Source organism: Mytilus edulis, chromosome 14 (genome assembly GCF_963676685.1).
Source record: "Mytilus edulis chromosome 14, xbMytEdul2.2, whole genome shotgun sequence".
NCBI classification, from domain to species: domain Eukaryota; kingdom Metazoa; phylum Mollusca; class Bivalvia; order Mytilida; family Mytilidae; genus Mytilus; species Mytilus edulis.
In genome coordinates, this window is record NC_092357.1 from 20725219 (window position 1) to 20740227 (window position 15009).

The window sequence follows — 15009 nt, forward strand, 5'->3', positions numbered from 1 at the left end:
AACCCAAGTAATCGGAATTCTTATTATTCTTTGTGGTCTTGTTAATAATTTCTGACTATTAAGAAAAATTCTATCTGAGGAAATATATATAGATGATCCACCATAAATGAAATAGCGTCTCGAATCGACAACGTTAAAAACGTATGAAAATCGTCCAGTGGACACACTTGCAAGACATTTCATTTCTTTGAAAACGAAGTCGTTTTGACTAAGCAAATGATTAAAAAGTATGTAGCTGTTTTATAGAGTTAAAGTACAATTACGGAAGAACACTATTTAGCATTCAACAAATCTAATTTTTCAATAAATAACGTTGCAAATGGCAGTTTATTTGTAAAAAGCGGCGAAATCCGACATTGGACATCTCGCAAGACATTTGCCAGAAGTCGTTACATTTTTATATGTGTTGGAATGCTGCAAAAATTCGTTTTGATATGGTCTATCTCAGTCAGGATTCTACTTCGTCAAAATTATCTCCCCATTACGCCAGTCCATTTTCACAATCGTAGAAATGGAAGCCATTGTAGGGATGACGCGTTACCAATTTTGCTCTTGGAAACCGATAAATTTATCAACATTGCACTATTACGATCCTTATATGTCAGTTGTATTTTGAAAGACAAATGTATTAACTAGCTAATGAGCATCAGTTAATGATCTTATCTGCATTAATTCAACTTAAAACTATTGTCTGATCAGTTGTCAGGTGGAATTTTCGAAAATTCATAAACATTTAAAAATTTTCTAATTAAATATTTCGTGGAAGGGCAAACTAGATTTATTTAGTGATTGAAGACTATAAACCCTAGTTATCACAGACAAAAAAATATATTTTTTCGAAGACATGCATTTTCATCACCCAACTTGAAAGACTGTCGTCAAGTACTTTCAGTAAAAAAATAGCTATTGGAACACACCAACTCTGTTTTTGTGATTCATTAGATAGGAATTTCACTTGACCCATATATATTTCATCTTTTAGTACTTTGATTTTTTTATGTTATAAAGTCAACCTGTAGCTTTAATATATAAAAATGATAGAATCTGAAGCGAGATGATGTATGAAATATTCTTGCTTTGACGAAACGCGCGTCTGGCGTACTAAATTATAATCCTGGTACCTTTGATAACTATTTGTACGATATCAAGACAAAATATTCAATTCAAACACACCCTAACATAAAAGGTGCACTCGATTGTCTCTTTTCGATACTATTGTTACTTTTTTTTTGATTTTTTTCTTGAGTCACATGATTGAAGAGTAGACACGAAAATTACTGAACTAACAGATTGATATGTTTTCCGTCCGTGGTAAATGTTTTTTTTTTTAAATCGGAGGATATGCATTTTCTACATCCAACTTGGAATATACCCATGTTGTCGACTTGATATCTAATTGTTCTGCTTAACTATGTACTAGATAAATTGAAAACTTATGCAAATGGTGTTTTTTAAAATAAAACACATCGTAATTGAGAAGAAAATTGTAATTTTGTTTGTTTCTATAAACTTTTAAAATGTTGTCACTATAGTAAACATTACAGTACACATTTATCGCCTTCTCTAACAAAGAGTTTCGATTCTTTTGTACTATTTCAACCGGGTTTCCGACTGTATCTATGTACTTTTATGACCATAATTTACACGAACGAAATTTCAGATAATTTTATATTTCAAAACCTAGAAATTTTGATAACTTAACATTTTCCTAAATCTGACCATAATGAACACTAATAGCGTTGATAGTTACATGATCGCATATTCAGTAATATTTCAATACTTTACATATAAAGCATATTATTCATTCGAATTATCGCGGATATAACACTGTTTTGAAGAACGCAAACACCCCTGCTAAAGATAAAATTTGTATATTATGTTACGTCTGACACGCATATTTTTTACGTTTTGTCAATATGTTGTCCTTATTTTAGACTAATGTTAAATATCATAAAACAATTTGTAGTGTTTTTTGGAATAGTACTTACCTGTCTTATGTATGGATATAAACTTTATATAATTTAAGTGTTATTATTTTATAGAAAAGCTGTTTATTAGTGTGGACTGGTTGATTACACGGTATTTACGCAAAAACGTGCTTAACGTCACAGTAAAAAAAAAAACATAATCGAAAATCCTTGTTAATTTTTTTCAGTTTTAAAAGGAAAAAGAGGTGCCAATGTTAAATGTATGAAATAGCTGGAGATAACACTTCCAGCAAAAATTTCAATGGCTTATATTTCGAAACAAGGACATAGACCCTTATATTTTCCAGCTTTAAAAATTCATTTATTCGTAAACTTTTAATTTATAATAGTCTTTAAAAGAGGTTGTTACATAAAGCAGAGTAGAGAACATCATTACGTTTGTTTTCCTTATTATTAAATATTGCCATGTACATGTATATGATTATTTTTGATCCATATTGTTAAATGTCTTTTGAAACGCATGGAAAGCAAACTTTTTGCTTTACATATCATAAAACGCAAAAAGATGGATAATTCACCACCAGAAATGATTGTGTTTAGCTATTAATAATAAAGATACATAATATGCATAGCACGGCGACCTTCGTTCTTTATGTTCTTTGAATGGCTTTTATCTAATCAGATACATCATAAATTAATGTTCTTAGACAAGGAAAGAGAGGTTCGCATCAATTTATATTTGTTTTATTTTTGTTCCCGGGAAAGTCGCAACAATAAATTGCTCGCAAAAATTAGTTGGTTTACGGTTTCACATTACATACAATCAAGTTTACATTAAGCGGATTTCATTTCGTGTGTCTCTAACAGATTGCTATATTTGATAGTTTACAATCATGACTTAAATACAATTAACAGTTGGAAATTTAAAACGTAACCTTGACTAAAATAACATTATATCTTCACTGATAAAAATGATAAATAAAATAAGATCATAAATGCATGGTCAAAGGTATGTTAACAAATATTGAAGTGCTTATACAAAGTGAGGTTGGACTTCCGAACAAAGGTTCTTGTAGATTATCTAAATAATGTATAAATAACATTGAAAAAATCATATGATTGACTTTCTAAATTCGACATGAACTAATGTTCTTTTCAAAATCTTAAATGGATGTCGTGTCACGAATTACTAACAGAGGCGCAAGATGCCGAAGGAACATTCAAACAATCAATTCCCAAAAAAAAATGAATACCAACGCCGGGGAAAAACAACGAAAAAGACAAAAAGACAAACCACAACATTAAATATAAAGATTGTACAATATGAATCCCATTAAAATTTTATGGTGATCGCAGATATGTTGGAATGGCAAGACGATCCTGTCCTGCAACTGGAAACTGTAATGTTGCTCATTTACATACAAATTTGTAACTTAATATGCACCATCCCTATCTATTATGTCTTCTTTAAACTAGTTCAAAGCATTCCGCCATAAGGGCGGATTGCCGTGTCCTAGTTTATTTGCTTTTGTACATTCTATAAAAGATCTGCTCGTCAGTGCATTGTAGGATCTGTTTATCCTCTCGGAGCACTTGAAATGAACCCCAGTTTTTGGTTGGGCTCGTGTTGCCTTTTCTTTAGTTTTCTATATTGTGTCATGTGTACTATTGTTTGCCTGTTTGTCTTTTTTTCATTTTTAGCCATGGCGCTGTCAAGCTTATTTTCGATCTATGAGTTTGACTGTCGACGTCCCTCTGGTATCTTTCCCCTTTTTTAAGTCGTTTTTCAAACATTTCAGCCTCGAATATTACTGACTCGACATTTCTTGTCAACCCACGCATATAATCCAGTAGATGTGGCACCGTTTATTATTAATAAATCGATTTGGCTATACTTGTGTCTTATAAATATTATGACATTAATTATCGAAATGTGTTGCTGATGTAATGCAGTAAAATGAATATAATGTTATACTTGGTTGAATTCGTTGCATCAATAATATCACAGATAAGCGTGCATGTGGTACAATGAACACGCGATACAATATTGAACGATTAACTTTGCCATTTATAAACTGAAAGGCATTATAAAAATCATATAATGAAGATGTTCAAATGTGGAAAACTATAATCAAATTACTAATGGATGAATTTATTTCCAAATTCGAATAAAATCAGTTATCATGATGTAAAAACTTACCTAATATCTGAGACATGTTATGTATGATACAAATACTGATTACATTAGTGTTTAAAGTGTTACATTGATGATAATTTATATGACGAGGATATCTTATCGTATGATTTGTTGTTTAATATCTTTAAGTAATACAACTATCTTCTTCTATGTATCAAATTATCTGATGTGCATTATTTGTCAATTTTGCACTTTTTTTGTCGCGGGATAAGATGATGGTTGGTTGGTGGTTTGGTGTAATGTGTCGTTATATTTTATGCTTTAAATGCTAAATGATATATACGAGCAATAGCAGATCACACATTTTGTGAGATTCCAGATTTTGAGTTCAAGTCATACAAATCCTTGATTTTCAAATACTCGGCTTCTAGCATTCCTAATGAATAGAAATTCAGAAAAGCACAATGGATGTTTGTAATCTTTTATGTCTCAAATACTAATCGTGTGTGAATTAAATAATGCTTCGCTACAGTTTAACAAAAACTACGACGAAACAAAAATTAAAAGCATGTTAAAGTTGCGGCGAAATCAACAAAGCGATATTCAAACTTTTAAATCTAAAGCGAACCTTTTTTAAGGTCAAACGTCTTCGAACTTTTTAGAAGTATCTATAAGATTTTTAATGATAGTCGATACTACAAGGACAAGGAGTTTTCATGTATTTGTGATAACAAGAGGAATATGATTGAATATATTGTTGGGTAAACTTAATATTTCTATATTTCAACACTTCTCTTTTTTCTCTCGTTTAGATCAGCACATAGAACGACCTAAACTCTATAATGAAATTTAAAACATATAACAAAAAACACTAGGCTTATGTTTTCATGTAGCTTACATTTGTAAAGATGAATACTACCAATTATGGAAAGCAAGTTCATGAGTTTTCAATGAAGCGATTGTATTGTTACATTGTACATTTGTACTGAATTATTTGACAAGTTGTGGGGCTTGTAGTATTACAAATATTGAAAGTAGAAAAATATCACATTCATGTTTTACTTGCAATTCATGAAATTGAACTGACAAAAAATATGCTCTCATGCAATATCAACCTTGCATGTATTAAGTATCAAAGTAAAGATTGAAAAATGTCATAATCTGCTGTATAGTTTTAAATTAATTGTGTTAAGTTACCGGAAATAAGATATAATTTTGGTAATCTTAATCATAGACTCGACACGTTTTGCTTTCATATACATATATAAGTTCGCTCGCCCATGTAATGTACATGATACATATGAACTGAAACAAACATATTGTTTCAATATTCTAAAGGAATCAAAAATTTAGAAATTATGTAAAATTAAAGCAATTTTACACATTGATATACATAACAAGTATAACATTGTCAGTGTTAAAATACCTTCTGATTTACTCTTTCATAAAAAAAAGAAGACAGAAAAATGTCACAACTAATCTTATGTTGTTTTTTTTAAACCGCTCACAATAGCTTTTGGTTTTTTTTTCTGACGGGATACATCATAATCTATTAAAAAGAATATGATTTAAATAAAACACAATGTATCGAGGCTTACATCCTCAATATCAGACATACACATTAAAAAAATGAAAATATCAAAAGACAAACATTATTTAAAACTTCATTTTTAATTTAAGAAAACCAACTTGAAGAAATTAATTTGCTTGATATTGAAGCGAGAGGTCATATTTGTCTTGTTAAATTTTATTCATTACATGATCTTGATGATAATTGTCAAAGAGTAGTTTTAATACTGTTTTTTCTCTCTAAAATAATTGATAAAAGACTCACAAATTTTGAACATAAGTACTATAAATAATACACCAATCCGCATTATTTTAACGTTACATCATTGTATATGATAAAACAAACCTTATAAATAATTAACAGATCTGGCGTTTCGTAGCTTATTACCATGTTTTAATCATATAGCGCAAATGTCATGGACTGTTTCGTTTATGTTGATGAGTTGTATTTAAAAGAGATGCAAAAGATACCAAAGCGATATTTCTAATCATTGGTCGAAAACCATGGATAAACAAGTACAGCAGTGCATAGAACATCAATCTCCAGCGCAGAGCTCACATCCGTTCCGAACAGCAGTACATAAAAAATGACATAGAAAACTAAAGACTGAAAAAAGCGGTGTTGATCTCAAGTGTTCGAGAAGGTAAAGCAGATCTTGCTGCCTATGTTGTTCATGTGGCACTAATCTGGCGATACGTTTGATTTGGTACATCACATGTGAAAAAGGGACGGAAATTTTGTTACAACTGTTAGAATTCTTATCTGTCGACACCTATTAAACTTACACATGTTACATCCCAGTTCCTTTGTACTAACAGTGACCCTACCAGATCACCCCAGTTTGAGTTTCTTTGATAAGACTATCTAACAAAATTCACGTAGAAAAAATCCAGTGTATATGCCGGGATTCAAACTCAAGACCTTTAGCATATCAAAAAGTAAAAACACAAAAATACTGAACTCCGAGGAAAATTCAAAAAGGAAAATCAAAAATCAAAAGGCAAAATCAAAAGTCCATGCACATCAAACGAATGGATAACAACTGTCAAATTCCTGACTTGGTACAGGCATTTTCTAATGTAGAAAATGGTGGATTGAACCTGGTTTTATAGCTAGCTAAACCTCTCACTTGTATGACAGTCGCATCAAATTCCATTACATTGTCAACGATGCATGAACAAAACAAACATACTCAAAGAGTAAAAATGTCAAAAATATGGGTACAACAGTCAATATTGTTTTTTCATCTTAATATCACTACATAAACAACAAATGTAACAAAGTAGCACAAAAAGGCATACATCAAATTCAACATTCTCATTTTGCTTTTCCTATACGGCTGAATTTACAAGCCACGACACACCACCACTACACCAGGACGACTGGATACGAACTATCAGTAATTTAACATACTTACAAGATATTTTTATAAGTGGGGCGAGTTGGCAAACCCTTTTCGTTAATAAGTGAGTTGTCAGTGATTTTTCAGTTTGATTTTTACACTTTTTCAAAAGTGGGACAAGTCGGTAAACAAGAGTGGGCCGGGCGAGTTTTTTCATAAAGTGGCGATATAGGTTGGGCCGATTGGCCAGTGGGGCGAGTTGACATTGTTTGTTATCTACTCATCGTGTTCGGGGGTCAAAAAGGGTATATATCATATAGTAATGTATAAAGTATATTATAATGGTTGTGTGGCGTCTAAACTAGATTTTATGAATTGTAAATGGTTTTTCGTCTAATCTAAAAAAAAAGCTGGGATGTAAAATAGTTATCCCACTCGGACGGTGTGTCAATGTTAGATCACCCTCTGGCCTCAGGCCATCGGGGTGATGTTACACTGACACACCGCGTCATCGTGGGATAACTATTAAAGAAAGTCTATAACGGTCATTTAGAAAGCAGCAATGTTGAGTTTTCAATGACCTTTTTTTACCTTTATTAATCAAACTTAATTCGAGACATTTTTAAGTATATTTATGTAAATGACCACGAATATGAAATTATCTCAAATTGTTGTGATTAAATCAATTAGAAGAGCAATCTTTGTATCTAAATTTTAAACACTTTAGAGTTCATATTCTCATCAAATATATCTGATAGTTGAACAGTTAACAGCCAATATGGACATCAAACATATATGTAGGACTCGGAGGTGCGATGGTACTCCGAACCGCGATGGTCACGCTGAAGTGCGATGGTCCACACTGAAGTGCGATGGTTAACACGCCGAAGTGCGATGGTCACATTGTGACGTTAACTTGTTGATAGATACGCTGAAGTGCGATGGTGGTTACGCTGAAGTGCAATGGTCCACGCTGAAGTGCGATGGTTAACACGCCGAAGTGCGATGGTCACATTGTGACGTTAACTTGTTCATAGCTACGCTGAAGTGCGATGGTTGTTACGCTGAAGTGCAATGGTGGTTAACTCTTAAGTGCGATAGTCACATTTTGAAGATAAATTATACGCTGAAGTATGCCTGTAACAATGATTAAAAAGCTAAATATATTTTTATATAAATACACAACTGTAGGTTTTTCCGTTTAAATGGTTTAACACTAGTTATTGCTGTTTTGTGTGAACCTAGGCTCTGTGTTGAAGGCCATATTATAACTTGAAATGGTTTACTTTTACAAATTGCAGCTTGGATGGACAGTTTTGTCATTCGCACTCATACCACATCTTCTTATATTTATGAACTTCTTCAATAAATTAAAGATTTTAGCAATGTGGCTATCCTTAGATAGAAAAAAATAAAACAATTTCAATTTAAATGCATAGATTCATACAATATGCAATGAATGAATATTTAATACAGCAAATTAGGAAGAATTAAGTATTTTGATAAACAGTGGATTTTATTGTTCTCAAGGTTTTCACTGTGTACACTCTCCCTTTAGAATCATCCATCTGAATGTCCATTACTATCCCCTTCCTCCAATACCCTGACAGAAATACATTTGTTCTTGCGCTAAGTGCTGAATTTGGTCGAAAATCTATTGTGTCATTAATATTTGGATTAAATGTTTGCATTTCAATAACTTGGGACTTCCTAGGAAACAACTCAACAGGATACAAATCCCTATCCCATGTTTCTCTGTTCTGTTAAAAATAGTAACGGTACATGTATTAGTTTCAGTTCATTTTTAAAATAACTTGCAATTTATCACTTTTAAAACAAATAATGTTTTGCTTAACATTTTAACAACATATGTGCAATCTATTTTGTACTTATTAATTGCTATTAAAAATGTACATTTGTATTTAATTTATTATGCTATATTTGAAATAAAATTTAAAAAAATAAAAAATGAACATATTAAACAAATAAATGGCTCAAGTCTATCCATATTCGGTGTGAGCCAAGGCTCCGTTTTGAAGGCCGTACATTGACCTATAATGGTTTACTTTTATAAATTGTTATTTGGATGTAGAGTTGTCTCATTGGCACTCACACCACATCTTCCTACATCTATATACATAATTCATTCTAATCTGTTCCGTTTATAATTTATGTAAGTTAAACGATTGCATTTTGTGTGTAAACAGTATTATGTATGCTTCAACTGAATAGCTACACTGTATGTATAGTACACTATGTGACTCATCTTATGTGTTTGCCTTATTTAACAGACTTAAAATAATACTTTATTTTATAAAATTACCTCAGTGTAAATATTGGAATCAGAATATCTCCGTTTGTTTGAATTGGTCTGTATTGTATTGGCTAAAAATCTTTTAGCATATATTTCCCGGTAATACGGGCTTACGTCATTCTGAAAAATATTAAAAAATAATTACTAATACATATATTATTGCACTATAAATTTCACTGTTTCGTATTTTACTAAGTGTAATGTTGAATTAAAAAAAAAAGTATGAACTTTAAAACAATGTCTATAAATAAAGCCACATTTATTTAATTCAAATTTTAAGAAAATTTTTCCCATTTAGGTACTGTTACAAAGATGTGCAAGTAAAAAATATGTATTCAAGTACATGCATCATATCAGTGTTGCGAATTATCTGTGAGTTTGTAATGTCAGCCAAAGGTGTTCCAAGCATCATATCAGTGTTGCGAACCATCTGTGAGTTTGTAGTGTCAGTTAAAGGTGTTCCAAGCATCATATCAGTGTTGCGAACCATCTGTGAGTTTGTAATGTCATCCAAAGGTGTTCCAAGCATCATATCAGTGTTGCGCACCATCTGTGAGTTTGTAGTGTCAGTTAAAGGTGTTCCATGCATCATATCAGTGTTGCGAACCATCTGTGAGTTTGTAATGTGAGTCAAAGGTGTTCCATGCGTCATATCAGTGTTGCGAACCATCTGTGAGTTTGTAATGTGAGTCAAAGGTGTTCCATGCATCATATCAGTGTTGCGAACCATCTGTGAGTTTGTAATGTGAGTCAAAGGTGTTCCATGCGTCATATCAGTGTTGCGAACCATCTGTGAGTTTGTAATGTGAGTCAAAGGTGTTCCATGCGTCATATCAGTGTTGCAAACTATCTGTGAGTTTGTAGTGTCAGTCAAAGGTGTTCCATGCATCATATCAGTGTTGCGAACCATCTGTGAGTTTGTAGTATCAGTTAAAGGTGTTCCATGCGTCATATCAGTGTTGCGAACCATCTGTGAGTTTGTAGTGTCAGTTAAAGGTGTTCCATGCATCATATCAGTGTTGCGAACCATCTGTGAGTTTGTTATGTGAGTCAAAGGTGTTCCATGCGTCATATCAGTGTTGCGAACCATCTGTGAGTTTGTAATGTGAGTCAAAGGTGTTCCATGCATCATATCAGTGTTGCGAACCATCTGTGAGTTTGTAATGTGAGTCAAAGGTGTTCCATGCGTCATATCAGTGTTGCGAACCATCTGTGAGTTTGTAATGTGAGTCAAAGGTGTTCCAAGCATCATATCAGTGTTGCGAACCATCTGTGAGTTTGTAATGTGAGTCAAAGGTGTTCCATGCGTCATATCAGTGTTGCAAACTATCTGTGAGTTTGAAGTGTCAGTCAAAGGTGTTCCATGCGTCATATCAGTGTTGCGAACCATCTGTGAGTTTGTAGTGTCAGTTAAAGGTGTTTCATTGTAAATGTTACTTCTTCTTTCTACAGGGGCCTACATAAAAATAGGTATATACATTATACTTAGTGGGAAAAAAATGAATTTATTGGATATAAAAATAAGTTCAAGTTGTAAAATATGTTAAATTAAACAATACTAATTAACGTTTTAAATCTAAATTAAAATTGGTAATTGCTAGGCACTTCAAAACTTTAAATAGATAAACTAAAACTAAAAAGGTATATAAAATATGAAAAAAATCTTACAATCTTTTCTAGTTTCTGTCTCCACATATTTTCCATATACTCCTGATTTGACAATTGTCTCTCTTGTACTGGCGCAATAGATAAATCGTCCATATGTGCACACGCTGGTACATGTACAATAGATACCCGATCTATATGCGCAGATTGTAGTGTAGTGCTGCTGTCATTAACTTGTTCCTGTAGTAAATCATTTGTATAAATAGTCATAATTTTAAACGCTGTATTCATATATAATTACCACTAGACCAAAATGGCCATATTTGCATAAATATTCTTTCTTAAGAAACATTTTCTTTTTCTTTTTCTTTTTAAAAACAAACTTTATAATTAAAACTAATGAACAAACAGTATAAAAAACTAAAATAATTAGCTTGTTTGCACCGTTTTGTAAAAAACAATCTTGAGTACGTACAAGAGTTATATACATGTATTTCTCCTTAAAAACAGTTACATACTGTTACACCGTGACTGTCCGATGTTAGAGGTATGGCTGGGATCTCTCTTACATGTTTAACCCCGCCACATGCTGTAAGAATGTGCATGTCCCAACACGACTGGTGCCACATGTGGAGCAGTATCTGCTTACTCTTCCGGAGCACATGGGATCATTCCTAGTTTTTGCTAGAATTCGTGTTGCTTAGTCTTCAGTTTTTTATGTTGTTGCATGTGTACTATTATTTTTGTTTGTTTTAATTTTAGCCATGTATGGCGTTGTCAGTTTATTTTCGATTTATGAGTTTAACTGCTCCTTTCGTATCTTTCGCCCCTTTTAGGCAGCTAGTTTTCTCGTTTAAAAAGTTTTACATTTGTTTTTTTCTGAGCCTTTTAAAGCTAACTATACGGTATGGGCTTTGCTCATTGTTAAAGAACTTTCGGTAACCTATCATTAAAAGATGTTTAAAATTGTTGTGCCATTTGGTCTCTTGTGGAAAGTCTCATAAGAAGTCATACATGTACCACATTTTCTTTTTTATATAAAAGAAAAATATTCAAAGCAGTTATTAAAAAACATACCGTTTGTTTTAAACTGTTAAAACTAAAACTATGTTCCTAGTTTACTGTATCCTGTGATTTTTTTCTTGTTAACTACACCTTTTACTTCACCATTTAATTCATGCTGTTCAGCAGTTATTTACCAAATAAATCAAAAATACAATAATACCTGACTATTTTCATTGACTTCTGTATTTTCTACTGTTAATTCTTCCGTTTCAACATTATCTTCTACATCCAGGTGTGCACTATTCAAAAATGCCTTTTCTTCTGATGTCAAATTGCATATTGGTACCTAATATTGAAAGCTTTATAGGATAATTATTAAGTAATATGGTTTTAAACATGTATGAAATATTTGCAACTGGACTTTTTTTATTTAATTTATACAACTTCAGCGAACTCATAGGGTAAATTGTTCAAATTTTAAAACATAAAAATGCTTAAGCCTTTTGGATGTTATATATTATTCCTTATTAGTACACTTATAAATATGTATAAAATACTTGCTACTGGACGTTTTTATACCAATATATAATACATGTACGTCAACGTATTGAAAGTGAAAATTGTTTAAATAAAAAATGTTTAAAGCATTTTCAATTAAAAATATTTTTCGAAAATAATACTGTTATTAACTTGTATGAAATATTGGCTACTGTACATGTAAAAACCACTCTGTTTCTCCATGAAGTTATTATATATCTAATGATGTCTAAAATGTGCAAAACATATATATATCAAATGTTGTATAAAATTCATATAAAAATGCTTAAAACATAAAATAATCTAAAAAATATATAATATTAATATTTTACCTGATCTTCTAACGCAACACAGAAATTTGGTCTTTTATAAAATCTCTGATATGGTGTCAAAGGTTTGGTAGATTTATTAACTCTGCTGTTGTACTTATAGTAAAATTCGTCTAACATACTGGGCCAGTCCCGACTATCAACAAAAGCTGTTCTGAAGTAGGCGACAACTGTTCTGTTAAACCTTTCAACTCGACCTTTAAATAAAAGCATACTTATATCTTAATGTGTTAGTAATAATTGAAAACCGCATCAAAAACATTATCTTATTTGAAATCTATTTTAATTTATAAATTTGTGTGACTTTGTTTTGTCTTATGTTCATTTACCACAAATAACTTTTTTAATATAAAAAGACAATAATGTTATTGGTAAATGAATGTATTTGATATCAAGTGATATATAAATATTGTTTTGAGTTTATATTAAACTATTTTAAACTAATTTATCTATTTAAAACGACTTAAATTAATCTTTTTATTTCAAAATTACCCATCTATCACTATTAATTCAGCAAACATTATGAAGCCTCTTAAAAATTAATAATAAATGCAGAACATTACCTTGTGATTGGGGATGGTAAGGCTTTCCGTTAATTTTTCTTGTTTTAAATTCTGCCATAACTTCTGTTAAGTCTTCATTATTAAACTCCTTTCCATTGTCAGTTTGTAAAATTCTAGGTGGTCCAAAAATGTATATAAAGCGTAAAATCACTGTAGCCACTTCTTTTGCTGTTTTGTGCTTAATGCACCCACCAAATGCAAATCTTCTGTAGCAATCTACAATATTGCATATGTAGTTGTAACCATGTGACGGAGGCATCTTCTTGAGGTCCATTTGCCATCTACTATTGGGATAGGTTGCTGGAATTGGCCTTCTTGTTCTTTGAGTTTTAGGTAAATCAACTGCCGAAAGACACTGTTGGCATTTAATGTTCAGCTTAAATAGTAAACGAATGTTTTCCCGAACTACTGGGAAAAAAGACTTCCTCAGAGTTTAGTACACCGTATCACTTTTTCTATGATCAGTTTTGTGATTTTTTTGTATTTCTTCCAAAAGTTCACCTTTTGACAAGACCTTTCTGTGGAATTCAGTAACAGTCGTGCTCCTGTAAAATATACTGTCCAAGTCTGATGCTGTGTGTGACGTTTATGCGTTTAAAAGTGGCAGGTACTTGATATTACTGGAAACATTTTTCAGTAAAACCATTGAGTTTTACCGATTTTTACCATGTGAAGTGTTACAGATCGGAAATCATTCGATAATTTGTTTAATAGTTTGTTGTTTATTAATTTATTCAATAAAACTGTTAGTTTAAATTTAGAAGGTTAGCTCTGCAAATATAGTCGGTATATAGTATCCTGGAATATCTCTTTTTAAATGCACTTTTTTACCCCTCATATTTCTTGAGAAATTTAGCCATTTGGGGTTGGCTTAAACATGGGTTGACTTCACTAGTTTTAAAAACAACAAATATTTAAGTTATAACTTATAATGAATAATTTTGACAATGCCGGTCTTCTAAAATAATTTCTGCAAAAACCAAATAAACTTGACCCGGATTTTTTGTATTTATCATTCTAATACTTAATTATGGCATACAATCTGCATACTCCGCCTTATGTGTCCATGTGTCTCACTTTGTTGTCAATTCAATATTAGAATACATATTCAATTTTGAGTTAAGATCGTGTTTTGATTTACCCATCACTTACTGCGTATTTTTGGATTTATTTTTGTCCTTTGTTACTGTGTTGTTTTTTTGTTTTTTTGTTTTTTTTTGGTGCTTGGTCCAATTTTGACAAGTCAAGCTCCTTTAACAAGCTTTTTTCTATCTGTTCTAATATTAAACTGGTACCCGACATGTCATGATCATCTCATTTTAAATGTTTCACATTGAATTATATAGTGACCAATCGTGCATACAAAGAGAGAGGTAAAAGATACCAAAGAGATAGTCAAACTCACGAAAACAAAATAACAATGTCATGGCAAAACACTAAAACTGACTAAAGACAAGTTAAAGGCAGCAAAGAATACTAAAGACTGAGCAACATCAACCCAACCAAAAACTGGGAGAGATCATAATTATATACATAACTATTGTCGAAGGCAGTACGACGACCCGTAGTTTATAGCTTTGTCCTGATGACTTTGGTGGCTATAAGTGACTCATTTGTTACCATACGTACAGCTATCATGACTTTTTATAACGAACTCTTTCAAAAATAATAGTGGTGCC

At 31.7% G+C, this 15009-nt stretch overlaps 1 protein-coding gene across 1 annotated transcript; it reads right to left on the minus strand.

Annotated features, from left to right (window-relative positions):
• Positions 1 to 8467: 8467 nt before the first annotated feature.
• LOC139504032 (DEP domain-containing protein DDB_G0279099-like) lies at positions 8468 to 13890 on the minus strand. Its single transcript, XM_071294087.1, has 7 exons — positions 13331 to 13890; positions 12771 to 12964; positions 12122 to 12247; positions 10960 to 11136; positions 9635 to 10747; positions 9301 to 9411; positions 8468 to 8737 (listed from the first exon to the last, which is right to left on the minus strand). The coding sequence occupies exons 1-7, from the start codon at positions 13602 to 13604 to the stop codon at positions 8468 to 8470; spliced, it is 2265 nt and encodes a 754-aa protein (XP_071150188.1). The 5' UTR covers positions 13605 to 13890.
• Positions 13891 to 15009: the final 1119 nt, after the last annotated feature.